Source organism: Artemia sp. Qi Xiang Cuo, chromosome 10 (assembly GCF_049724085.1).
Source record: "Artemia sp. Qi Xiang Cuo chromosome 10, ASM4972408v1, whole genome shotgun sequence".
NCBI classification, from domain to species: Eukaryota; Metazoa; Arthropoda; class Branchiopoda; order Anostraca; family Artemiidae; genus Artemia; species Artemia sp. Qi Xiang Cuo.
In genome coordinates, this window is record NC_142803.1 from 54,246,967 (window position 1) to 54,274,609 (window position 27,643).

General features: G+C 35.4%; 1 protein-coding gene across 1 annotated transcript; it reads right to left on the reverse strand.

Moving 5' to 3' along the window:
- Window positions 1–394: 394 nt before the first annotated feature.
- LOC148947901 (small ribosomal subunit protein uS17m-like) lies at window positions 395–27,643 on the reverse strand. Its single transcript, XM_089095131.1, has 3 exons — window positions 27,464–27,643; window positions 8,354–8,547; window positions 395–629 (listed from the first exon to the last, which is right to left on the reverse strand). Exons 1-3 carry the CDS (start codon window positions 27,599–27,601, stop codon window positions 455–457), a joined length of 507 nt encoding a protein of 168 aa, XP_088951257.1. The 5' UTR covers window positions 27,602–27,643; the 3' UTR covers window positions 395–454.

Consider the following 27,643-nt stretch of genomic DNA (forward strand, 5'->3'; position numbering starts at 1 on the left):
TAAGTGTCATTAAACCCACCCACAGGTTGGATAGTCTTGGGTATAACTTTTGAATCACTGACTTGTTTGAGTCCGGGATTTTCGCAGCATGGGCACCAATTCATGAAAATGTAAAGGGAGGGGGACACATATTTTTTTTTCTAATTAAGATATAAAATATATACTTTCCAAAATTTTTAGGGGGGGGGGCAATTTCATTGTTGTTTCAAGTTTTTCAATATAAATACCAAAAGGCTAATTCTCAATGGGGGGGGGGGGAAGGCAAACACCTTCCTTAGTTGATGCCCCAGGTCCTCCAATTCATATTTTCGCATTCTCCAGCATTAATAACTGGAAAATATGGATTTGGACTCTCGTGTAATATACTACACATTATAAAATTATGATAAAAGTGTGTAGTAATCGTATTTTTAGTAATAAAATCACTGATAAAAGCTCTACATAGCGCGGTAATTTAATCTGGCGGGACAGCGTACGGATCTGGCTTGCCAGATTCGTGGTATTTCCTGTAATGCTCTCGGTATGAGAAGTCCCTTCTTTCTTCTTGCCAACCTCGTTCTGGCGCTTCGTCGTATTTGAATTGGTTCGGATTTTCTCCATAAATTTCGTTAACCTCTTCAATTTGTTCCCTGAAAACAAAATACAGTACTTGTCATACATACGTATATAAGGAGAAAAAAGTTAACGTAAATAAAAACATAATACTGAAATAAAATATTATATATAAGTTCACTCTCGATAACTCGACCCTCGATAACGCGAAACCCTCGATAATTCGGGTTCTTTTCAATTCCTGTGAAAAAAAAACATCCGTAATCCAAAATAATTTTGCGGTCATACTAAGTAGAAGTGACCCGAAAATTTTCCGTATATCTCAAAATTCAGTAGATAAGTAGAATTTGATCTTCGCTTTACCTCCATAAGTCGAGGTTTACCTCTGTATCTCGAAGTCTTTTCAGTGGATCTCCATAAGTCGAAACACTGATGTGCAGGTTGACGAGTCGGTGAATCATATTTGCTAAAGCGTCTGTCAGTACTGTCACAGAATCGAGTTTGTACTATATGGCAGAGAGCGTGTTGTTTACACTAATAGTGTGGCGTACAGTATTCGAGTGAAAACGAACGCTTAAAAACAAGTAAAAACATTGACGGTAGGTGACGCAGAAGCGACGCAGAAGAAGAAAAAAATATTCCAGGTAGTACACTTTCAACTATTAAAAAAATGAGATAAATCAAAAAGCGAACCAATAATGGTAACATAAAACGTAAGAGAAAGAGATATCTTGAGTTTCCTGGTGTTGAAGAGAGTATGACTAAAATGATTCACACAACTAGGGAAAAACAGTCCTATTGATGGCCCAAATATTAGACAAAAGTCTGAATACTTTACCAAATCTCTAGGACATGATAATTTTGTCAGAGAAAGAGATATGTTGAGTTTCCTGGTGTTGAAGAGAGTATGACTAAATGATTCAAACAACTAGGGAAAAACATTCCTATTGATGGCCCAAATATTAGACAAAAGTCTGATAACCTTACCAAATCTCTAGGACATGATAATTTTAAGGCCAGTAATGACCGGCTTGAAAATTTTCAAACGATGCAAAATATTTAGTTTTGATAAAGTTAGTGTTGAGAGTACGACTGTAGACAGTAGTGTTTGTGATGAGTGTAAGGGCTCATTAAAGAATATTTCGCAGGATTATCACCCGGAAAATATTTTTCGCGCTGACGAAACAGCGTTGTACTTCAAGTGCATCCCTGATAAAACTATCAATTTAAAGATGAAAAATTTTACGTTGGCAAATCCAACAAAGAAAGGATTACAATTTCACTAGCAACAAATATGCCAGGATCAACCAAGTTAGCCGTCGCTATAGGTAGAGCAAAAATCCTAGATGCTTTAAAGGAGTAAAGTCTCGGCCTGTTGAATAAAGGTCAAATAAAAGGCCACGGATGAAACATTAGACGTTTTCCTCATAGATAACTGTATTAGATAAAACTATGAACAAAAAGAAACGCAAAATTCTGTTATTTATGGGCAATTGCACAGCACACATTCCCAATCCTCCTCTAAAATGGGTTAATGTAAAAATTTTTGCCATCCAACACAACATCTAGATTACAGCCAGTAGGTGCAGGAATAATAAAACAAATACACGATAAATAAAATAATAATATATAAATAATTTTAATATAATAAAAATAATATATAATAATATAATATATATTAAATAAATAGTAAATAAATAAAATAATAATAGACAGGATAAATAAATAAAAAATGTACAGACTGAAGTGGTAAGAAAATGTATTTCTGACATTGCAGACGGAAAGGTCTGCACTATCAACGTCTTAGAGGGCTTGCGAACAAATGCTGTGATTACATAACAATATCTAACTGTTTTAAGTCGCGTGGATTCGAACTACCAGAAAATCAAGCTGAAGCAAAAAATGGGCCACAAGAAGGAGAACTACTTGAAGTAGAACTACTAAATGGTAGCATTGAGGCTGGATGGAACGAGGTGACAATGCAGCTGTCATCAGACAAGATACCAACAACTACCACTACTAACAACTCACCGCAGTACCAAGCAACTTAAGGCCAACACAGCTACGCACGCTCCTCCTCCATCCCAATCTATTCAAAACATCCCTTTTTACACCCTCTCAAGAAGTTCCCATTTGCTTTAAATCTTTCGCTATGACGTCCTCCCACCCCAGACAAGGACGACCTGCTTTCCGTTTAGCCCTAGACGGTTCGCCAAAAAGCAGAATCTTCGGCAGTCCGTCATCCTTCATCCGCACAACGTGCCCTAGTCACCTCAACCTTTCTTTCATTATAGCCCTAGAAAGCGGTATTGAACCACATTTTTCGTACAGCCTACCGTTTGAAATACGGTCAGTGAGCCGGGTACCCAGAGCAATCCGTGAGCAATTTCTCTGGAAAACATCTAGCAAATCTTCGTCCGCTTTTCGGAGAGCCAAGATACCAGCGTTTGAAGAATTTACACTTGTGGACAAGGGGGTAGCGACAAGCGGCACCATCAATGAGGATGCTCCTTCTGAGGTCGAAAAAAAGGAAGAGGAGCCAGTGGGCATTAAAACTAAAGAAGCAAAAGCTGCAGTTCATACTTTACGTATGTTTTCAGAAAAAAACAGTAATGTACCAGATAATGTTTTTTCATCAGTTGTTTCAATCGTGAATATGATTGACACGTGTTGCCAATAGTGTTAAAGGAGATTATGGATTTTTTACACAGTGATGTTAGTATATGGGCGGTAGGCCTACTGGTTAGTGTGTTTGTGCATGTTTTCTTTTTTATTATATATACAGTGAGTAATATTAATACAGTAAATAACTTATTTTTGTATTAATACGATAATAAAGTTAACCTTAACTTTGTAGTGACCGAATGGAATAAATTTAGCGATATTTTTTTTCACCTCTGTAACTCGAATTTTCATCTGGTTTACCTCTATAGCTCGAACTACGCCTGAGTCGAACTATACGTAACTGAAAAAAAAAATCGTGGTCCCGTCAATTTCAAGTTAGCTAGAGGCTACTAGAATATCAAACAAGCTTAGACAGGCATAAAGGGAGTAGAAAATAAATCAGAGCAATGCATGGAACTGCTTGATAAGTATACCTTTGAAATAGATTAAGCGGGATTGGTTTAATAAATTTTAACTTTTTATTTAATTTTAATTATTCTTAAAATAAAGTTGTTATTCCAGGCTATGAAGCATAATGTTATGTATGCATTTGGTTGCACGTAAGTTCGACTCAGTACACGGTGTCACCAGATAATTCTTAAGACGCACTTTACATTAACTGCAAAAAAATACATAAACCGACATTTTAAATTTCACTAAATTTTTCTATTATCGCTGTCCTTGTTTTTTAGGACGATGTTGCAAGCCTAGCTTTAAGTGGGTTGCTCCGTAAATTTTTCTAAACTAATGTAAAAAAAAAAAAAAAAATGTCTACTGTTATTTCGAAAAGTAAGATATTTGTAACTCTATTTCAAGCTTGGACAGTTGAATTTCATACTAACAATCCATAACAACATTTTGATTTGCGAGAAAATTTTACAAATAATCGTTCATAGCAATTTTCTGTTGTGTTCCGGAAATAGGATTGTTAACTAACACAAAATTTACAATTTGTAAAAGCAAAATTTACAGTAAAATTTTAAAATGGGCCCTTTGAATGTAACTAAAGATTCTAAAAAGCATTTTAATCAAAAACAAGAGAAAGTTTTTGAATTTCTTTCAATTTTTCTATTTTGTTGCGAGCAGCTTCGCGACTTTATCTTTAATTGATCTTTTGTAATTTAATGCCCAAAAAACTGTCTATTGTTATTTCTAAAAGGAAGAAATTTGCAAGTCTATTTTAATCTTAGAGAATTTCACAAACAATCGCGACTAATGATTTTCTGTTAGCCCACAAAAACCCGATTGTCATTAATAAAAATTATTTGAAAAAAACTACGTTTTCTAAATAGTTAAAGCGGCTGAGTTACAAGGTCGAACCTTAAAACGTACAGGGTTTTGGCGGCACCGTTGGGGGGGGTCCCACCCCCCAAACCCCCCACTTTCGCAGCCTTTAAATAAAAAAAAAGTTTTTTAAACTGAAAGTAAGGAGCGACATTAAATCTTAAAACGAACAGAAATTATTCCGTATATGTAAGGGGATGTGCCCTCCTCAACGCCTCGCTCTTTACGCTAAAGTTTTTATTGTTTAAAAAAAAGAGTTGTGAGAAAGTCAAACTTTAGCGTAAAGAGCGAGGCGTTGAGGAGGGCACATCCCCTTACATATACGGAATAATTTCTGTTCGTTTTAAGATTTAATGTCGCTCCTTACTTTCAGTTTAAAGAACTTTTTTATCTAAAGGCTGCGAAAGCGGGGGTTTGGGGGCGGGAGCCCCCAACTGTGCCTCCTAATCCCTGTACGTTTTAAGGTTCGACCTTGTAACTCAGCCTCTTTAACTCTTTAGAAAACGTAGTTTTTTTCAAATAATTTCTGCACATTTTTGTACAGTTTATTACTCAAGGGTCGACCTTGTAACTCAGCCTCTTTAACTCTTTAGAAAACAAAATTTTTTTTCAAATAATTTAAAAAAGAAACTGAGTTTCTTTTTACAGTTTAAATTCATTATATAAAAAATTTACTCTGACTCTAAATCAAACCTCGGTTTTCCATCAGGAAGTGTAAAGTATCAATAGATAGACGATACCCACACAACTGTGATTCTTATTTAGTATTTGCAAGCTAATTTCGACGCAAGCAAACTCCCAAAAAACTCGATATTTGTTTTTTGCAAAACAAAGAAGGAGTGATTAGATTGAGCTGAAATTTCGAGGATAAGCTCCCAGGCCCCAGGAAAGCTTATCCTCTAAATTTCAGCCCGATCAGACAACGTTAACGGGGGGTTGTGGTGGGAAAAATTAACATGGGCTAATATAGGAAAACGAGGTTTTTCGTAAATGTAAATTCGGGGGATAATTTTTTAGGTCTGAAAATATCAAAAGGCCCTAACAGGTCGAATTCTGCTTCCAATGAGTCCTCATTCACCCGGATCCGTTTCCAACTGTGGCCTGTAGGCGGGGCTAAGAAAAAAAAATGAATTTTAAGTGGCTATATTTGGTTTTTTGAAAACAGGGAAGAAGTAATCGGATTGAGCTGAAATTTCGAGGATAAGCTCCCGGGCCCTAGGAAAGCTTAACCTCTAAATTTCAGCCCAATCGGACAACGTTAAAGGGGGGCTGTGGTTGGAGGGTCCAAACTTCCGGCCCAGTTTACCCCATGAAGATAAAGTCGGAGGAGGATGAAATTTTGCACGTTTCTTAGTTTGAGCTTTGGCTAAAAAATGCGATTACCGCCGTCTTTCTGCGACCTCTAGGACCTGAAATCGCTTAACATTGTGGTGAGTCGCCTCTTTATAGAGGCACAAGTGTGCCTCCTTGATCTTGCAAAATCTCATTTTGCAAAAATCTCATTTTGCAAAAACTCATTATTTACTACATAATTTTTAAATGGGACCTTTAAATATAAATAAAATGGAAAGAATCTTAAGTCGGAATTTCAGGTGGCCCTTTTGAATTGGGTTTTTAGTATACCCCCCGTTTTCACCTTCACGAGATTTATTTGTTCGCAACTTAGTCTTTTTTTTTATTTTAACTAAACAGTTACTACTGTTTGACTGTTTATCTAATCTAGGCTAGTCATTCCCTAAAAAATAATGTTATAATATTCTCATTGCACAATAATTTCCTCTGCAAATATGAGATATTGCAGCTCAAAGTTTACAGTAATCTACTTAAGTTTTCAGTTTAGATACATCAATAGAGAGTAGAACATGTTCGCTTTATGACTCGAGGTTTATTCTTCCTGAAAATTTATGCTGTTCTTATAACGTAGACAATCGAATACTTTAAATCAGTTTTAGTGCAGAAAAAGACGTGTAAAGAATTTCCAACTGAAAATGAAACGGAATAGACTGATATTTAATACTAATATGATTAGTGTGATAACATTAATGTGATTAGTGGTTGAACATGAATCTTGTGAATCTAGGCTGCTTCAAACAAGAAAAACAAGGAAGGTCTGTCGCTATCTGTAAAAGGGAGAAATTTGCAAGTCCCATTCAATCTTTGAACTGTCACGCACAAAATCCATCAGCGTTTGTTTTTACCACAGCTTTTGAACTTTTTGAAAATTTTGCAAATACTTGTTCCTTGCAATTTTCTGTCAGCTTGGTGAAAACAGGATTATCTAACTAACAAAAATTTGTTTCTTACAATTTACAAAAACCGATGATGAATTAAGAATTTTTTAATTGGTAATAGTAGGTAACTTTTAAAGGTAAATAATTAAAAAGGCATTTTAAACTTTAGAAAGGTATAGAAATAACAAAATATCGGTTTTAATTCTAAACGGAAGAAAATTGCAAGTCGATTTTAATCTTTAAACTGCTGATTTTCACGCAGAAAATCGACAAGTTTTACAACATTTTGACTTTTTTGGGAATTTTACAAACAGTTTTAGGCATTAATTCTCTTTTAGCTTGCAGAAATAGAATTGTCAACCAACAAAATTTAAAATTTGCAGAAACATATGAAATGCTGCAGAAATTCAAGATTGGTCTTTCAAATATTAATTAAGATCTTCAAAAGCATGAGAAACCACAAAAAAGCTATCAGATGAAAAAAAAAATAATGTAGTAAACAACTTGTTTCTTGTTATTTCTAAAAGCAGTAGCTCACAAGTCTTTGTTTGTTCCTTGAATTGTCAAATTTCAAGCTCATAAACACAACCAGTTGTCTCTAACAAAAGTTTGGCCATTCAGAAAAATCCATGAAAAAGATTTAGATTTTTTTTTTTTATTAGCTCATGGAAATAATTTTTTGTCCAAAATATTAATAACTTTTGTAAGAATAATAAAAGACCTTAAATTTATGTTGGGTTTAGAATGCTTAAGGGATTAAAAGCCATATTAATCCAGCCCAGCCCTGACTACTAACTCAAAATGGTCTATTTCACAACTTAAAAATAAAATGAGCTATAAGGTAATATATGAGCTAAGAGGTAAATAAAAAAACACCCATTCACTAGTATTGTCTTATGAGCTACAATGAACTACAAGGTAAACAAAAAAAAACACTTTTTCAATAGTATTGTCTAATGAGCTACAATAAGATTATGAGCTATATTGCACTACAAGATAAACTAAAAAAACACCCTTTCAATAGTATTGTCGTATGAGCTACAATGAGCTTATGAGCTATAATGAACTACAAGGTAAACAAAAAAACACTTTTTCAATAGTTATGTCTTCTCAGTATAAGCTTGAAGGTAAACTAAAAAAAGCACCCTTTCATTAGTATTTTCTTAGGAGCTACAATGAGCTTGTGAGCTAGAACGAGCTACAAGGTAAACTAAAAAAACACCCTTTCAATAGTATTGTCTTATTGTCTATTGACATCAAATGTCTAATGTGGTAATCAGTGGCGTCAATTTAAAAAAAAAAAATCTAAAGAGAGGGGTATTTTTTTTTTTTTTTTTTTTTTTTTTTTTTTTTTTTACAATTTTTTGATGAAAATACCCAAAAAGGCGCTTCCAATCTACCAAAGGATATTTTTCGAAATCTAAAGAAGGTGGGCAAAAAATCTAGTGAGGCAGATACCCTACCCCAAACTAATGTCAATGGTGGCAATTAAATATTAGATCACAACATTGTATATTTTGAAATTTAGCAGATTATAGGTTATACTTCCTTTATTTAGAGCAAGAATGATGTTTTTGAAATCTGGCAGGCGACTCAAATTTTTAATTTTTGATAATACTCACCTATATTTACTTTTGACAACTTTCTTCTGTGTAATAGGATCAGTTATATCTCCTAGTGGATAAACAACAGATTTTAATTCATGTGTGATTTCACGTGTTAATTTCTCTGGCAGCTCTCTGATAAGGACAACATCACCAGGTTTGCACTTACTTGAGGGATCATAGGCAAGCACGTCTGAATTCTTTCCATAATACTAGAAGAGGGAATTAAGATTAAATATACCAACAATTGAAAAAAGGACAAGATTACACAAAAACCGTATTTTTTTCACACAAAATTGTAGAAGGCAATTTTATGTTTTTGATAGGCAGTTTAGGCAGTGTTTTTCTTAGTTTTCTCTTACTAATAGAACAGTAAGGGGGAGTATACAATAAAGATTTAAACCTTTATTCACGGGTTTTCGACCATGATGATTCCAATAGTGCACTTTTTATTTTGAACTGACACTGTTTTCAGGCATTCCAAGCTATTTTTCAAAATTTCAAAGAGTCAAGAGATACCAAAGAGTTAACATACTCAGAAGAAGCAGAAGTGGAAATTCTGAGGTGACTAATTAAAAAAGTTCAATAGATTAATTATGGTTAGGAACATGTGGCCAGTAAAACACTATAAATTTATTCTCAATTATTTGCCTTATTGTGGATGCCTGCTGACATTCCATCTCGAATTCTTTATTACTTTAAACCAGCCAGTAGTGGGTGTAAACGTCCAAGGGTTTCTATCCCTTGTCCCCTCCCCTTATTTTAGCTGTCCCCTCACCTTACAAAACTCAGGATCTGCTACTGATTAACAACCATAAAGTCCCACCAGATCCCAAATCAAATTCCAGTGAAAGTGCCATAGTGAAAGATACCCATCTTGGCTGGTCAAGCACACTATCTCAAAGTTCAAATGATATTAGAAAGTTCAAATGCTATTAGTTCAAATAGCATTCAGTTCAAACTGAATGCATTTCAGTTCAAACTGAATGCATTTCAGTTCAAACTGAAAGTTCAAATGCTATTAGACATGTTGATAATGTAAGCCAACTCAAGAGTAGATTGAAGCGTTACCTTTTGGGTTATAATCTGAATGATTAGATTTTTGAATTTGATTAATGTTTGGTATGAAAATTGTTTGGACAGATAATTGTCGCATTTTCGCGAAATTACCCAGCCAAAGCGCATGGAGTCGGCTCTATAGCCTAGATGATACTTATTGATTTTGTCATAGTTGATTTAGTTAGATGTATCTCTTTTTTTTTTTTTTTTTTTTTTTTTGTTTTTTTTTTGAGTGTATGTTTTAAGGATGATATGTGATATTTCTCACTTGCGATTTCTAGAGTGTAATCCTTTTAGAGTAGGATATGTTCTTTATGTTGATTCAGTTCAAGTGCTGATTTTTCCCCGTAAAGAGATAGTTTTTATGTGGATGTAGAGCTATATAATAATGGATTTGCAGCCATCGTAAACAAACCTTCGGGTTTTTGTAGATGGCCGCTGTAAATTTGTTTGTATTTTTTTATGTTAAATAAATTAATTTGAATTTGAATTTAATGTAACCATAAATGATGATAATGGGTTTCAAGAGGTCCTCTAGAAGCTCTAAAAAAAGGAAAAAAATCTCCCCAATCAAAAGCATTTCCCCTCTACCTGCGCAAGATCCTCCCTCCAAAAACTTAGGAATTTACCTTAAAATTACTCCTACTACCCCCTTTGAAATAAAAATGATCACTGCAATAAGAATTGCAATTTTTAAATTGCTAAAATCAATGTTCTCTTTTAATATTAGCCTTGATGGATCTCTGCTAATAGCTGTAGAAAATCAGAAATCAGCAGATACAATAATTAACCTAAAATCCCTTCTGAATACCCCAATTATTGGATCTAATTGGAACCCAAAACAATCACCAACAAAAAAAGTAGTTTATAATGTTCCCCCAGAGATATCCACTCAGGAGTTAAAAGAAGGCCTCTCAGATAGGGCTGGAAACACAATCCCAGTTGAGGATGTTACCCAACTTGGCAAACCTAACGCTAATGGCCTAAAAACTAGTAGATCCTTCTTATTCACACTGAGGGAAAAAATTAATATCCCAGAAAAATTATTCCTATTTGGGCAAATCAAACCACACAAGGAATACAAACCTAAGCCTATCCAGTGTCAGAAGTGTCACAAACTGGGACACACGACAAACAAATGCAATGAAATTCTCCGAGAGTGTAGTAATTGTAAAGCTTTCCATCCTAAAGAGCTGACAACTTGCAACAACACTCAGCCTACATGCATCAATTGCAAAGGCCCACATGAATCTAAAAATAAATCATTATGCCCTGCATACAAGAAAAGAGCTCTAACACTCCAAATATCAACAGAAAAGGCCATCCCATACCCCTTTGCAGCAATGGAAGCAAATGCTGCCCAACTATACCAAATAAAGCCTGTAACGAAACCAACCAAAACCCCCAAGTCAAACGCCTCCAATGCATCAAGCACCCCATATAAAACACCATCTTCTAAGCCCCCTAGCTCAAATCCCTATCAGAAGGAATCACCAAGCCAACAAGCATCCTTGTCCGGTGAGATGAGGTCAGCCTGGCCCCCCCTCCCAAGAAGAAACAAACCGGAAACACTACCAGGAATCAATCCCTTAACCAACAAACAGGATGCACAACCAAAAATGCAATCCCCAAATATATGCTTATTCATTCTAAACTGTAATGCTGTTTAGGCCATGAATCATACATCACCTACAGAAAACAAAAATCATTGCAGAATTGGCAAAAATCTACATCCCTTATAATATGCTCATTCAAGCAAAAAAAGATCTTGCTTTACTTTTAACAAAGATGAACATTGATACACAGCCATATGAAGAATAAATCAACAACACAACATATATCAATACTCCAATTGAATGTAAGATCACTCACAGAAAATAATCTAAATGAACTAATATCTTTTATGAATAATAATCCCATTAACATTGCTTTTCTCCAGGAAACTCATTTAACCCAAAATCAACAAATTAAGTCTCTGGGATATACTATCCTCAGAAAGGATAGATCTTCAGAGGGAAAAGGAGGTGGGGTAGCTTTATTAGTTAAAAATAATATAAAATTTTGTGGCATCAATTTCCCAGATTTTGCAAATGATGTTGATGTAATTGGTATCAGTGTTTGTCTGAACAATTTAAAAACCTACATAATAAGCTTTTATAACATTAATGGCCAAACTACAGATGCCAAGGATTTCTTTAATTATATAAATAATTCTAATATGTTAAAAAATATCATTATTTTTGGAGATTTCAATGCCCACAGCCTTTTGTGGGGGAATAAACCAGCAAATAAAGCTGGTAAATTCATTGAGCATAAGACTTCAAATAATAATGAATTAGCTGTTGCTACCCCTCCAAACCTGAATACATATTTCAACCTCAAAAGTGGCAGATTCTCCAAAATTGACCTACAAATTGTGTCATTAAATTTTTTGAACAAAATTTACATAAATAAAATTGATAGTCTATGTACTGAACACTTTGCTATAGTTTGCTGCCTAAATGAACCTGCTGAAACTTTATCTCATACCTCCAAATATATCAACACTAAAGCAAATTGGTCTATGTTCTAAAATAAGCTAAATGATGAAATTACAAGTTTCACCCAAAGTTCATGCATTTCTAACACAACAGTTGACACACATGCTGAAGCCTTGACATCTTTACTAATAAATACAGCTAATCATGCTATCCCCAGGACAACACCTAAGAAAACATTCCCCAAACAAATTCCTAAAGCATGGTGGACAAATGAGTGCCTAAATAAATGGAGGATGAAAAAGACAGCTATGACAGAATTCATAAAAAAAACATCACCTACTACATTTTTAAAAAAATTACAAGCAGAATCTAATCTAAAAAGGACTATAATAGATGCTAAATATAAATACTGGAATAATTTTGCAAATAATCTCTCCAGAGAAACACATGAGCCAATTATATATAAAGTCATAAGCCACATCTGTGGGAAAAAGACTTCCCCCAACCCACTCCTGTATGAGCTTATACATAAAAAGACCCATTATGACAATGATATTGAAAAAGCTAACCTATTTGCAACTCTTTTTTGTTAATAAGCTAACATCAAATAATCAAAGCAAACTATCCACAATTCCTATGAATCCAAGTTACCAACCACGCCCAGGATCCGAGTACATAACTAATCCATTTTCAATCCAGGAATTGAACAATGCAATACATCATATTAGGACCAAAACTAGCGGTAGCTACGACAATATACACCCTACATGGATAAAGAATCTCACACCTTCATACAAACAAGAATTGCTAAATTGTTATAATCACGCGTGGGCATCTTCTAGGTTTCCCAATATATGGCAATGTTCGTCCCTCCTACCAATCCTGAATAAAAATAAAACAAAATATAACCCAGAGTCTTATAGGCCCATAATGATTACTCCTGTGATGGGGAAAATAATGGAGAAAATGATCTATCACAGACTCATCTGGTTTTTTGAAGAAAATAATATGATCCCTCACCCTCAAACTGGATTTAGGAAACACCACTCTTCAACAGATGATTTCATTTTGCTAACAAATGCAATCAATGAATCTTTCTCAAAAAATAATGTCTTAGTTGCAACTTTCCTAGATTTTGAAGGGGCATATGACAATGTGAACCACCAAATCCTTTTAAACAAACTTGCAAACCTTGGAGTACCCCTAAGCTAGTATCTTTTATTAAATCCTTCATAGAAGTGCGAAGTTTCATTGTTTGTGTTGGTTAAGCCTCTTCACCCCAAAAGACAATAACCAAAGGCCTAACTCAGGGAGCAGTCCTCAGTTGCCTACTATTTGCCCTATATCTCTGGGACATGAACCTACCCCACACGAATCTACAATATGCTGATGATCTGGTGCTATGGTCATCTAGCAACACCTTTCAGATAGCACAGTCAAATCTGCAAAAGTCACTTTTCCAGTTTGAAAAATTCTCTCAACATTCAGATTTACCCATTGCACCCACCAAGTCAAAAATAATCCAATTTCACCGGAAGCGAAACCATGTTAATGCAAAACTAACTCTAAATAAAACAACTATTCCAGAAGATAATCATATTAATTACCTAGGTCTCATGCTTGACCAAAAAACTTAATTTCCACCTCCACACTTCAAACACAGTAAAAAAATGCTATAGAAAAACAAATATACTAAAAAGACTTCTTTCTACAACCTGGGGCTGTAAGGAGAAAACCTTACTCCAGTTTTATAAATCACATATAAGACCCCAGATTGACTATGGGCCCATCGTTTATGGTGCATGTGCAAAGACCCAGATGCAAAAAATTGAAACAACACAAAATGATATAATACGTCTCATATTTGGTCTTAGAAAAACCACAAGCACTAAGTTTCTGCTTATGGAGAGTGGATTAACAACAATAAGGGAGAGACGTAGGTTTCTCTTGATAAAACATCTTACAAAAATTGAATCAAATAGCTCACCCACCTTACATAATTGGTTAAGAAATCCAGCCATATATAGAGGCATTGCAGATGAGTATGCCAATATTCAGAAGAAGTTCCCCATACCAGCAAAGTCTATGGCACGCACTTTCCCCCGATCCCCCCCATGGACTTGATCAGGTCCCATAATAAATAATGAATTCTCAAAGTGGAATACAGATTTAACCCCCATTGCTTTTGTCCAGAAAAAAATTGCAGAACTTAATACAATTACCTATAAAAATCACTTCCAAATATTTGTTGATGGTCAAAAATGAATGAGAAGGTTGCAAGTGGTGTTTTCCTTCCTCACCTGAAAATTGCAATGAGCGAGAGATTATTTAATAATTTATCTATAATGTCTGCTGAGTTAAATGCCATAATCATGGCATTAGAACATCTTAAGGAAAACCAACCTTTGATTGCAAATTCAAATAATATTATCATATATTCCCACTCTCTATCAAGCCTTGAGTTGCTTGCCTCAGCTCCTCAATATAAGTTGGACATTAACACTTATCATTGTCTCAGTATTATTGATAATCTTGCTTCAAGTGGCACACGAACTTATTTCCAGATCAGTCCTAGCCCCTTTGGCAGAAGTGTTAATCATGAGGTGAAAGAATTAACAAAAAATGCTATATATATTTGCCAACCAAGTGGGATCCCAGTTCCGACCAGAGGTATATACCGATGTGGGTTGTCAGATATTAATTTTAATAAGATTAATCCTATCCTTTCCCCCTTTCCCAATAAGTATCTTTCTAAAATTTATCATAGAATTCGTTCTGGAACAAATGGACTAAATTTCCTTGCATTCTCGTGTAAGTTTTCTAATTCAAGTGGTTCAATTCCCCTATCCCCTCTTTGCAGGCATTGTAATATGAATAATGAAACAATTGACCATTGCCTGTTTGAATGTAATATGCTGACGTCTGCACAACATACCTTGCTTTGTAAAGTGTTCAAATGTTTCAAACACCACAAAATCTCACTATCAGCCAAGAGCCTAGCCTACTATAACTGCACACAGAGCACAGAAATCGATATCTATGATCTTATATTTGAACTCCTTGAGTCAAAAGATCTACTGACAGATATCTGAGAAAATCTAATAAATAAGAGACAACCAAGATACTAGCTCTGTAGCCCACAGAGTCAAGCAAAAAGAAGAGGGCTAAATAGTACCAACTGAATAGCCCGCCTGCTGTGAATTAGAAGAAGAAGAATTAAAAAAGTTCAATAGATTAATTATGGTTAGGAACATGTGGCCAGTAAAACACTATAAATTTATTCTCAATTATTTGCCTTATTGTGGATGCCTGCTGACATTCCATCTCGAATTCTTTATTACTTTAAACCAGCCAGTAGTGGGTGTAAACGTCCAAGGGTTTCTATCCTCTGTCCCCTCCCCTTATTTTAGCTGTCCCCTCCCCTTACAAAACTCAGGATCTGCTACTGATTAACAACCATAAACTATTTTTTTTTGTTTTTCCAACTACAACTTTGCAATGTATACCATTTAATGTTTAACTGTTCTTTACAAGACAATCTTGGGGTGCCCTCATTCTCTTAAAAAGACGTTTATGGTACCTTCCTTTATTTCTAACACTTTGATTTTGTGCACTGATGTGCGGAAATATTTTTGCAGCAAGTAGTAAAAGCCTCAATACAGTTTGAACAATTTAAAATTAGACTGTAATTTTAAGGGCATTAAGTGTATTCTGCCTTTTCAGGCATTGAGGGAGATGATACAGGCCCAGTTGGATACCGGCTTTGATCAGTTAGCTGCTCCACCACTGTGTGTGTGTCTCCACCTCCACTGTGGGGAATTTCCAAATCAATAAAATACAGTATGGAAATTATACTTTCAAATCCTTTGTGTTAAACTTTACATTAAGTAGAATTTAAACTCAGTTTTTACTGCCACAACTTAGTTTATGCTACCTAAACCTGGTTTAGACTAACAAAAAATATAATGCTGATACTGAGATGGAAAATGTTGTTGCACTAAGATTGTATATGAAAATGGTAGACAATGTGCAAAAAGTGAAAATTCTAGAGTTTGCTATTTAACCAACAGCCACTGAAACATGAATTGAATTAAAAAGTACTCATAAAAAAGCATCTGGTGAAGTTAGGCTGATAAGAATCTAGTAAACATTTGGTTGTGCCTATATCAAGTTTAGAAAAGGAGTGTTTTCATGAGATTGCTAACAAAATATATCTATACCCCTCAGTGCTGTAACCTCTTATATCTGCAAAAATGACACAATTTTTTATATCCGCTACTTTAAAGAAATTAAACCACTCTTTAACAGAAAAAATCATTAAGCCCAAGGGCGCCAGCAGCAAATTTTTCGGGGGGGGGGGCAAACACCAAAATATCAGTGGTGGTGGAGTGACAAGAAATATATTTCATGATTTTTTTTTCGTAGGAATAAGTTTATTTTTAAATACTTTTAGGAAAAAACTCTCAAATAAAAAGAGCAATTAAATTGAATTCAAATTAAACAAAATACAGCAAATTTAAAACGAAAAGAATTCCTGACAAAGGAACCATTTATTTAATCAATAATATCTTTAATTATTATGCGTTTAGTCTTAAAAGAAAATCAAACTCAAACCAAATTACAGAAAGATTTATTGCTTCCGTAAATTATAACAGATGTAGACTTGTGTTTATGCAATTCCCTATGCCTTAGAATAGCTTACAGAAGGAGTAGAGACACTCAAAAATCATCCTGCCTGTATATATACCACGTTTTGATTTTATAATGGCCATGTAAAATGTACCTCTTTAATAACAGGACAATTTTTCCTCCCTTGAACTTAAATCCCTTATATATTTAGACATTAAAACAAAACAAAACAGAATAACAAAAGAAAACAAAATTTAAACTTACTATCGAGCTGCCAAATTAACCCTCTTTCTTTTTAGTGGCCTATTCAACTAAATAAAATGAACGGGTTAAAAAAAAAAATTCGTCACAAGAGAATCTTATCAAATAGTTTGTGATAAAAAAAACTGGAAGTAAAAAGTGACTTGGGCTAATATTCACCAAAACTAAAAATTGAATTCTCGTGACAATTGCTACATTGACAGTAATGCCTTTTTATGCTGCTTCTAAATATATAAAATTCTTTCAGTTTATTGTTACCCACCCAAAACCAAAAATCTGAGAAAATTTGCCTGAGTTTTGAAAAAAAGGGGAAAAACCCCCAAAAAAGCAAGCAATCTTATTGAAAATCCCTTCATTAGATACATCATGTCCGAGAACCTTACAAAAGAGGTTTCAAGCTCTAATTCTCAAAATGTGGAATTTCGCTTTTTTTTTCAGAAGAAACCCTCGTCGATGCATGTTTATTTGTTTTGTTTTTCACAGGGGCGATTCTATCAAACCGAAGGTCCAAAATAATTGGGAGGGAGCTCATTACAACGTGAATTTAAAGCTCTTTTATAAGTGACCATATAGGCTAGGTCATGAGAAAGTCTTGTTTTTTTGCCATTTTAGGGGACCAAACTACGACTTTACCCCAAAGAGGACAAATTTGCAATCAATTTAAAATTCTGAGAAGGTAATTGATTTAAAAGTATCAATAACTATATTTTAGGCTTCCAAGCTGCAAAAGAAATAATGCCACACGGTGGCAGTACTGGATTCAGTCAAGTTGACTCACTTACTGCGTAGCAGCTATAATGAGGGAGGGTGAGTCATTTTTTAGGTGGGGGGAGGGTAGATTCCTAAAAAAGAACATTTTAATGGACAAACTGCTTACTGTTCATGAGGATTCAGATAAATGTTGAAAGAGATGGGGGAGGGGAGTAGGAATTAATTAAATTGTTTCTCTATTCCGCTAAAACGTCATTCCCATATCTACCAGCACAGAGGTGGAAAATGCAAGGCAGGTTATCATCAGCCCCGCCACAAAATTTCTTTGGGATGGTAAATACTGCTAGGAACTTAGTTTTCAGCAATTTTAAATGGCGTTATTTTATTTTTCTATTTATATGGAGTACTTGAATGTATTCTAAAAAATGTATGTAATGTATTTATCAATAAGAAATCTTATCATAGAGGTTGTGGTGGGTTCAATTATGTAGAAGATCAAAGGTCTCACAGAATTTCTATCCATACAAGCAATAATACTCCCTTTCGTCCAACCAAAATTCTTTTCTAGTGATATGAACAAGCAATTTTGACCAGAATTACTATTCATCGCCAATTTTTTAATGATATTCAAATTTTATCCAAAACTGATATTACAAATTTGAACATAGGACGTTATGAATCAACGCACAATAATTGATTTGCAGAGTTTAATAGCAATTGACCAGGGATTTCAGGGACCGGTACCTCCAAATATATCTTGAGTCGGACTAGGTATGATTTGGAGAACAATCAGAAATTAAATAAAAAAAAAAGAGCTTTTCATAAGAAAGCAAGGAACAAATTTGAAACCTATTTGAACATATCACTCTTTATATGAAGGGGGCTGTCTCCTCCTTAGCTCCTTACTCTTTACTGTGAAGTTTGGGTTTCGTATCGATCCAGTGGGCCTGAAACGTCTAAAGAGGGTTGACTTTAAAGAAAATGAAAAGTTCCAGTACCCTTTTCAAGTAACCAAAAAATTGGAGGGCAACTAGGCCTCCTTCCACGCCGCTTTTTTTACAAAATCGCCCAATTAAAATTTTGAGATAGCTTTTTTCTTCAGAATAGTTGAAAGGCCCAATAACTATGTCTTTAGACATAAAATGACCCCCTACAGCCTCTGGAGATAGGTTTTCAAGTTATAAAATTTACTTATTGTTTTATTTGTTATTGGGGAGTGTGCATACATTTTTGGAGTGGGGAGGGGAGGACGAATTTTCTGCTGGAAGAATTTTGCACTAGGAGAATTTTCCATGGAGAGGGAAGTTTCCAGGGGTTAACATTTTCAGGAGAAATTTACACTGGGTGAATTTACCAGAATTCCTATACGAAATTTCTTTATATATTTTGCTTTTTCTTTACCAATTCAATTTTAGTCGTGGAGATGTTAAGGGTAATTTTCTAGGGTAAATTTCCGCAAGGGTTGAATTGCCTAGAGAAGGTTTTTGTGGGGAGGAGTTTTTTCCGTGGAGGAGGAGCCAGGTATCCTGGCGTTATTTAAAAAGCAATCAGAAATTAAATAAAAAAAAGTTTTTTTTCAATTGAAAGTAAGGAGCAACATTAAAGATTCAGACACAGAAATTATTACGTAAAAGCAGGGAGTGGCTTCCTCCTCAGAACATCGCTCTTTACACTTAAAATTTAAATTTTGTCCCAATTCTTTAAAAATGACTCCTGAAACACAAGGGTCGTTAAAATTTAAATTTTGTCCCAATTCTTTAAAAATGACTCCTGAAACACAAGGGTCGTTTTTGGCTTGTGAAACACAAGCCAAAAAACTGTACCATGAAGAGCAAGGTGTTGAGGAGGGGAACAATTCCCCTAATATATGTAAAAATTTCTATTCGTTTTAAGTTTCAATGTTGCTCCTTACTTAGTTGAAAAAAACTGTTTTTCTTTATGTACTTAAGCTTACAGACAAACATTGTTCTAAAGGCAATGGAAAAAATATGTCAAATAAAGTAAAAGTATATAAAAATAAAAAAAACAATTAATTAAAAAAAAAATACATAAAACAATCGCTTACTTACAAAAACTAAGATATAAACTCCCAGCAATCAGTTCTGCTGAGCAATGCCAAAGCATTGGACGGATTTTTTTTAACAATATCGACAGTTTTGAACTTGTTTATCAATCACCAAAATATTTAATGCCTTTAACTCAATTGTTTATAAAAAGTAACACATTATCAAAGTAGTTTGTTCAAAGTAAAACATTAAAACAAAAAATAAGAAAATCAAATTAATTTTTTTAATTCAATATTTTTAGAATACCAAACACAAATATATTTGAGACCTTTATGCTTTAGAAGTGTACAAAATTAAATCTTTTTCAAAGTGACAACAGGATAAATACAAAAATCCCCAGCATTCCGTTCAGGAGAAACATTTCTGATTATAGTGGGCCCTTTTCGAAGTTTCTAGGACAACTCCTTTGATACGAAGTGCCCGGGTATGGAGAAAAACCCGGGCACTTCATATCAAAGGAGTTGTCGTAGAAACTTCGAAAAGGGCTCATTTGATCGGAAATTAGAGTGGCTAGTGCCCTTTTTAATAGTCAAAATTGCCAAAAAAAAAGAAGACTGAAAAAGAGAACAAGGAGGTTGTCTAAAAAAGAGAAGCGAATCGGGAAGAGCTGGAACCAATCAGGAATCAAGTTGCACTATACATCGTCATTTTTAAGCCATAGGAAGGAACCAAAGACAACGGTGACGGCAACGTTCTTCTCCTCCGAAGATACAATCGCGATGGAGTATCGTACGTTACCACTCTTGCCCGCAAGTTGTTTTTTATTCCTGCGACTATTGTAGCCGTAGAAAGACCATTTTTAGTGGTAGGCCAGATTGTGACTGTGATAGTGACTTAGAAAAGAAATGGCCTCAGTCCTCACAGAGTGGATAAGTTAATTTTCATTCACGATAACTATAGCCACACTCCGCAGTTCTAATATACTTCTGAAGTTTGCCTGAAGGAGTTTATTCGAAATTTTGTATACAGTAATTTTCGAGGAATAAAAATAATGCTAATTTTGATTATTAATTCTGTTAGAAAAACATAGCTCTTAGATATTTCAACTATTCTGCGAAGATTTTGAAATTCAACAGCCATTTCGTTTTTACCAGATTTCTACTTCTCTTGATGAATAATGAAGAAGACCAGCGTCCAGCCAGCAACTTGCAAAGGATCTACCTTGTGAATAGCTAGAATATCTTGTAAATAAAAATTGGATTTGAGGAAGGCTAAAATCTATTCTATAAATCATATACAACAACTTTCCATATAAACCTTATATGCCCCCTGGGCATGACTTACAACCCTTGCATTGACGGCTCTGAGGGGGTTATCATACAACAAGACCTAATTTCCAGAAATTTCAACTACGTTGAACAAAATGAATATCTCAAAGTTTTGATTGGATGTGTTTGGGAAAATGGTGGGCGTGAGAGGGGCATAGTTGCTATCCAATCACTTTCAACTATTAAAAAAGGCACAAGCCCTTTTAATTTCCAACTGGATGAGCCCTTTTGAAGTTTCTATGACAATTCTTTCAATAAAAACTTTATATGCCTCCAGGGCATAACTTACGACCCTTGCACTGAGAGCTCTGAGGGGGTTATCATCCTAAAAGACAAAAATTCCAGAACTTTCAACTACACTGAACAAAATGGATATCTCAAAATTTCAATTCAATGTGTTTGGGAAAATGGTGGGCATGACAGGGGCGTTAGTCGCTATCCAATCACTTTCAACTATTAAAAAAGGCATTAGCCCTTTCAATTTCGACTTGAATGAGCCCTTTTGAAGTTTCTACGACAACGCTTTCAATAAAACCTTTATATGCCCCCAGGGCATAACTTACAACCCTTGCCCTGAGGGCTGTGGGGGGAGGGAATGTCCTCCTTAAATACCTAATTTCCAAAACTTTCAACTTCGTTGAATAAAATGGCTATATAAAAATTTTGTTTAGATGTGTTTGGGGGAATGATGGGCGTGGGGGGGGCTAAAACCCTTGCCCTGAGGGTTGTGGGGGGATTGTCCTCCTCAAAAAAATATTTTCTATCTGGAAATCAACTATGCTCAACAAAATGGCTATCTCAAAATTTTGATTGGATGTGTTTGGAGAAATGATGGGCGTGGGGGGGGGCTAGTTGCCATCCAATCACTTTCAAATATTAAAAAAGGCATTAGCCCTTTGAATTTCCAATCGATTGAGCCCCTTTTGAAGTTTCTATGACAATGCCTTCTATAAAAACCTTATATGTCCCCAGGGCATGACTTAAAACCCTTGCCCTGAGGGTTTTGAGGGAGTGTCCTCCTCAAAGATATATTTTCTATCTGAAAATCAACTATGCTGAACAAAATGGGTATCTCAAAATTTTTATTGGATGTGTTTGGGGGAATGAAGGGTGTGGGGCTAGTTGCCATCCAATCACTTTCGACTATTAAAAAGGGCATTAGCCCTTTGAATTTCCAATCGAATGAGCCTGGTTTGAAGTTTCTATGACAACGCCTTCTTTAAAAACCTTATATGCCCCCACAGCATAACTTAAAACCCTTGCCCTTAGGGCTCTGGGGGGTCTCCTCCTCAAAAACATATTTTCTATCTGGATATCAACTATGCTCAACAAAATGGCTATCTCAAAATTTTGATTGGATGTTTTTGGAGAAATGACAGGCGTGGGGGGGGGGGTTAGTTGCCCTCCAATCACTTTCGACTATTAAAAAGGGCACTAACCCTTTGAATTTTCAATCGAATGAGCATTTTTTGAAGTTTCTACAACAACGCGTAGAAGGGGAATATAAGGCTTTCTATAAAAACCTTATTTGCTCCCAGGGCATAACTTAAAACTCTTGCCCTGAGGGTTGTGGAGGAGTGTCCTCCTCAAAAAAATATTTTCTATCAGGAAATCAGCTATGTTGAACAAAACGGCTATCTCAAAATTTTGATTGGATGTGTTTGGGAGAATGATGGGCGTAGTGGGGGGGGGGCTGGTTGCCCTCCAATCACTTTCGAGCCTGTTTTGAAGTTTCCACAACAACGCGTTCTATAAAAACCTTATATGTCCCCAGGGCATAACTTAAAACCCTTGCCCTGAGGGTTGTGGGGGGAGTGTCCTCCTTAAAAATATTTACTGTCTGGATATCAACTATGCTCAACAAAATGGCTATCTCAAAATTTTGCTTGGATGTGTTTGGGGAAATGATGGGTGTGGGGGGGGGGGCTAGTTGCCCTCCAATCACTTTTGACTATTAAAAAGGGCACTAGCTCTTTGAATTTCCAATCGACAACATTTCTTCGACAACGCCTTCTATAAAAACCTTATATGCCCCTAAGGCATAACTTAAAACCCTTGCCCTGAGGAGTGTGGGGGAGTGTCCTCCTTAAACACATATTTTCCATCTGGAAATCAACTGCGCCGAACAAAATGGCTGTCTAAAAATTATAATGGGATGTGTTTGGGGAACTGATGGGCGTGGGGCGCAAGATGCCATCCAATCACTTTAGACAGTTAAAAAGGGAACTAGCCCTTTGAATTTCAAATCGAATGAGCCTGTTTTGAAATTTATACGACAACGCTTTCTATAAAAACCTTATATGCCCCCAGGGCATAACTTAAAACTCTTGCCCTGAGGGTAGTGGGGGAGTGTCCTCCTCAAAAACATATTTTCTATCTGGAAATCAACTACGCTGAACAAAATGGCTATCCCGTAATTTTGATTGGATGTGTTTGGAGGACTGTTGGGAGTGGGAGGGGGGCTAGTTGCCCTCCAATCACTTTCGACTATTAAAAAGGGCAATAGCCACTCCAATTTCCAATCGAATGAGCCCTTTTCAAAGTTTCTACGACAACTCCTTCGATACGAAGTGCCCAGGTATGAAGAACCAAAAAAAAAAAACACATTGTGCCCACATCGTTCTTTACTTGGTGAAAGTAATGATAGACTTGAGAACCATGGAAAAAATTGAGCAAAGATAAAACAGATAATGTCAGTGAGAAACTATTTTGAATTAAAACCCACTTGGTGGAAAAGATGAAAGGCTTGAGAGCCATGGCTAATTGGATTTAAGCCAAGACAAATAGTCTCAGTGAGAGGTAAAGCTATCACAGCCCTTTTTGCAGCCCCTTGCCAGCTATTGTCTAATAATGCTATGTCTTCAAATCTTTCACCCTAATCATCTTATCTTGGGTTCACACATATGATTTTCTTATGTAAAATATCGCATTCAAAACTACTACTACTACTACTACAATTACTAACAACTCGACCTTGTGAATATATTGAATCGTTTAGAGTTAGGCAGTTTTTTCCCTTGTGGGAATTCCCCTATGAGCAGTCAAGCTCTATTCTGCCACAACGCCCGTGTTGCAGCATTTGAATGAGATTTTCTAATGAAGTTTCAAGCAGAATGTTTATATTTCAAATCTTTTTACAATCCATGTTCTTTTTCTATCTATCCATTCTATGAATATACGTGTTCCTAGATGTTACAAAGCACATCCCCGTATCTAAAACGAAAAACATAGGTACAATAGTCAAATATATTGAAAGGTCATATTTGTGAATCTAACTACCAAAATGTCTATGTATCTTCAGCTAGGTTAGGCTTGTCTAATGTTTCACGTTTGGACACTAGCTTGGGACATTTAGCTCTTTGAATTTCCTATTGAATGAGCATTTTTTGAAGTTTCTACGACAACATCTTCTATAAAAAACCTTATATGCCCCCAGGGCAGAACTTTCAACCCTTACCCTGAGGGTTGTGGGGGAGCATTCTCCACAAAAACATATTTTCCATTTGGAAATCAACTACGCTGAACAAAATGGCTATCTCAAAATTTTCATTGGATGTGTTTGGGGGAATGATGGGCATGGGGGGGGGCTAGTTGCCTCCAATCACTTTTGACTATCAAAAAGGGTACTAGCCCTTTGAATTTCCAATTGAATGAGCCTCTTTTGAAGTTTCTATGACAATGCCTTCTATAAAAACCTTATACGCCCCCACTGCATAACTTAAAACCCTTGCCCTGAGGATTGTGGGGGAGTGTCCTCCTCAAAAACAGATTTTCTATCTGGAAATCAACTATGCTGAACAAAATGGCTATCTCAAAATTTTGATTGGATGTGTTCAGGGGAATGATGGGCATGGAGGGGGCTAGTTGCCCTCCAATCACTGTTGACTATTAAAAAGGGCACTAGCCACTCCAATTTCCAATCGAATGAGCCCTTTTCCAAGTTTCTACAACAACTCCTTCAATATGAAGTGCCTAGGTATGGAGAACCAAAAAAAAAAAAACGTATTGTGCTTACATTGTTCTTTACTTAGGCAGCACTAGCGCACTGCCTATGATTCATTTTTCTAAACAAAGATATAAAGAGGAAGGTAATTTTCAAACTCTATGAGTCAATTTTCCCTTCTAATGGCAACCTTGGCAATTTTTAATTAACTTAAAGTTGCTGCCACAATGATGCCAAGATTTGTTTAGATTTATGGATATTCTGTCAAACAATGCCCAATGGATAACTAAACAGTTCTAACTTTATTGTTCAAATACTTTCAAATTTGAAATACAGTTGATATCTAAATGTGAGGAATATGTCACAATATAGTATTACACAACCTATGGTAGGCTAATACTTTGACTTATCCTGTATCTTTATGTAGGCAGCACAATTGTGCTGCATATGATTTTTGTTCTCGCTTTATGTGGCCTGCTGATATCAGTGCTATTTATTAATATAAATTGGCAAACCCACAAACAAATCAATTTAATAAAAAATCATAAATTATTTCTGGATAAACCACATATATTATAAGTTTAGTACAACAAATTAAATCTTACAGAGTGAAATCTACTCAAAATGAGAAGCAAATGAATAGTGAAATACCCAGGGCTATTAGAATAGACCATGTTTCAATTATGCGATTAAGTATCCTGTGCTGGGTGCAGGGGAAACGGAGAGGGTTATGTACTACAGCATTAGTGGTGAATCTGGCAGAAAAAGACAAGTGTATACAACATTCACCTTTGCCCACCCCAAAGCTTGTTTACACTACACTATTGTCATCTGTAGCAGCTCATTACTGACAATTAGTAAAAGCCAAGCACCAGCACTTATATTTATGATTGTTTAATGTCTGTTTGTTAAATAGTTACTTTTCTTGGTAAAATTCTACTTGGAAAGGGGTTTGGTTAGGAAAATGAAACTTTCAGAGATGGGTCTATAGGCTAAAGTGTGTCCTGGGAAGGTATTTTGAAGTACCTACCTCCACCCCTTCTCTCTCTAGAGGGTCCTGAACTTTAAAAATCTGTGTGTTATAAAAGTGAAACCTTGTAAAATAGATCTTCTGCTTAAATGAAAAACAAAAAATAGGGTGCTAGTGCATTAGATGGTCAGCTTTATATACTGTGCAAGGAAACCAGTCATGCAATGATAGACAAAACCCACCAGAGACCAGTTATTTTCAAAGAAACTGCTATTTTCAAAGAAATGGAATGCAGAGTAGTTTTCATTGCATTACAATATTTAAACAGTTGTTTTTTGGGGTTTTAGGGGGGGAAGGGTTAGGTTATGTATTTAATATATGCTATGCTTTATCCCCCCCATACCTAATGTGCAAATATATAGCCCAAATCTGTTTCTAAACTATTATATATTCATCCTATTTTATTTTATTTCATTAGCATTAACAAAACTAGACTTTTTAAAAGTGACCATCTAATGCACCAGTACCAAAAATTGTTTTCAGCTTTACAGCTTTGCTCAATCCCAATTTATAAAGTTTTAAAGATATGTAAAGTATCTTCATTTCCTAAGTTTTGAAAAAATACATTGATATGGCTTAAAATTCTCCTCAAAAAACAGGAATTGCATTTTCAGAACTAAAGCCAGAGAAAAAGAAACCGATAACCAAAAATTAAGGTAAAATGTTGTTCTGTCAAAATTTCAATATAAATAGACCTGTTATGTAGGCAAATTTCAGGACCCTCTAGAGGGAAAAGAAGTAAAGGTGTTCCTTCCTCAAGATACCTTCCCAGGACATACTTTAGCCTGTAGACCCATCCCTGAAGGTTTCATTTTCCTATCCTAACCCCTTCCCAAGATACCCAAAAGTAGCTAAAGTAGAATTTTACCCTTTTCTTCACTACTGCTTGAATAGCACCACCTCTCCCCCCCTAATGAAAATACTGTAGCTACAGCCCTGGCTACAAATGACAATTTTTTTTGCAAGTCAGTATTTTTTAAGAAACATACTTTTAAACTTATAGTCACTGTAGACAGTTCAAGGTAAATATTTACCAAATCATAGCCTATTATTGACTTACAAATAAAGCAAATATACCACTCAATGCCTTTTTTCCAAATATAATACTCATTTTTGTTGGAAATGAATTTTACCCCCATCTCTATATACTAATTCAGGGTAGCCTATATATTTGCACATTAGGGGGTGGGGGTAAAGTTTAAACTTACCTCCTATTTACATTAGAAATAAAATTTACCATGCCCACTCCCCCTAATGTGCAAATATATACCCTGAATTGGTATGTATAGGGGTGGGGGTAAAATTCATTTCTAACAAAAATGATTATTAGGCATAGGCCTATATTTGGAAAGAGCATAGGCCTAGAAGAAGGCATCAAGTGGTATATTCACTTTATTCATAAGTCAATACTCTGATTTGGTAAATATTTACCCAATTCAATATTTATATTGGAAACTCAAGTGGCAGTTCAAGGGCCCAAAATATAATTTCCCCAGAAGCAAGTAGGCTATTGAACTTTACTAAGGAGCACAAAAGACACTCACTTTCATCCTAGCTAAATTAGGTTGTCAGTTACAAATTTGCCAAAAGCCCATCGTCTAAAGTTGTGTTCTAAATTTTAAAACTAGCCTAGCCTATACTAGATCAGACATTGGGCTTAACTATCTTCAACGAAACAAACCTTCAAGAGATTAGAATCTAGCTCTAATTGTTTAATTCTGATTCTACTCGCATCTTTTGGCAAGGGTAACTTAGGATGCGGAGCCACACATCTTCCAAGCAAGAGCCTGCCAATCTTAGATGAAGCCATAATTTTCATCTAAGAATCCACGTTAAAAATGCTTGTCCTAAGCGCCAGAAA

Excerpts from the sequence above, each read along its gene's own strand:
- LOC148947901 (XM_089095131.1), bottom strand. The coding sequence starts at position 27,601 with ATGAAAATTATGGCTTCATCTAAGATTGGCAGGCTCTTGCTTGGAAGA. Across the intron at positions 8,548-27,463 it reads TAGATTCTAATCTCTTGAAG|TATTATGGAAAGAATTCAGA; the intron begins GTTTGTTTCGTT and ends TCCCTCTTCTAG. Across the intron at positions 630-8,353 it reads GTTGTCAAAAGTAAATATAG|GGAACAAATTGAAGAGGTTA; the intron begins GTGAGTATTATC and ends TTTTGTTTTCAG.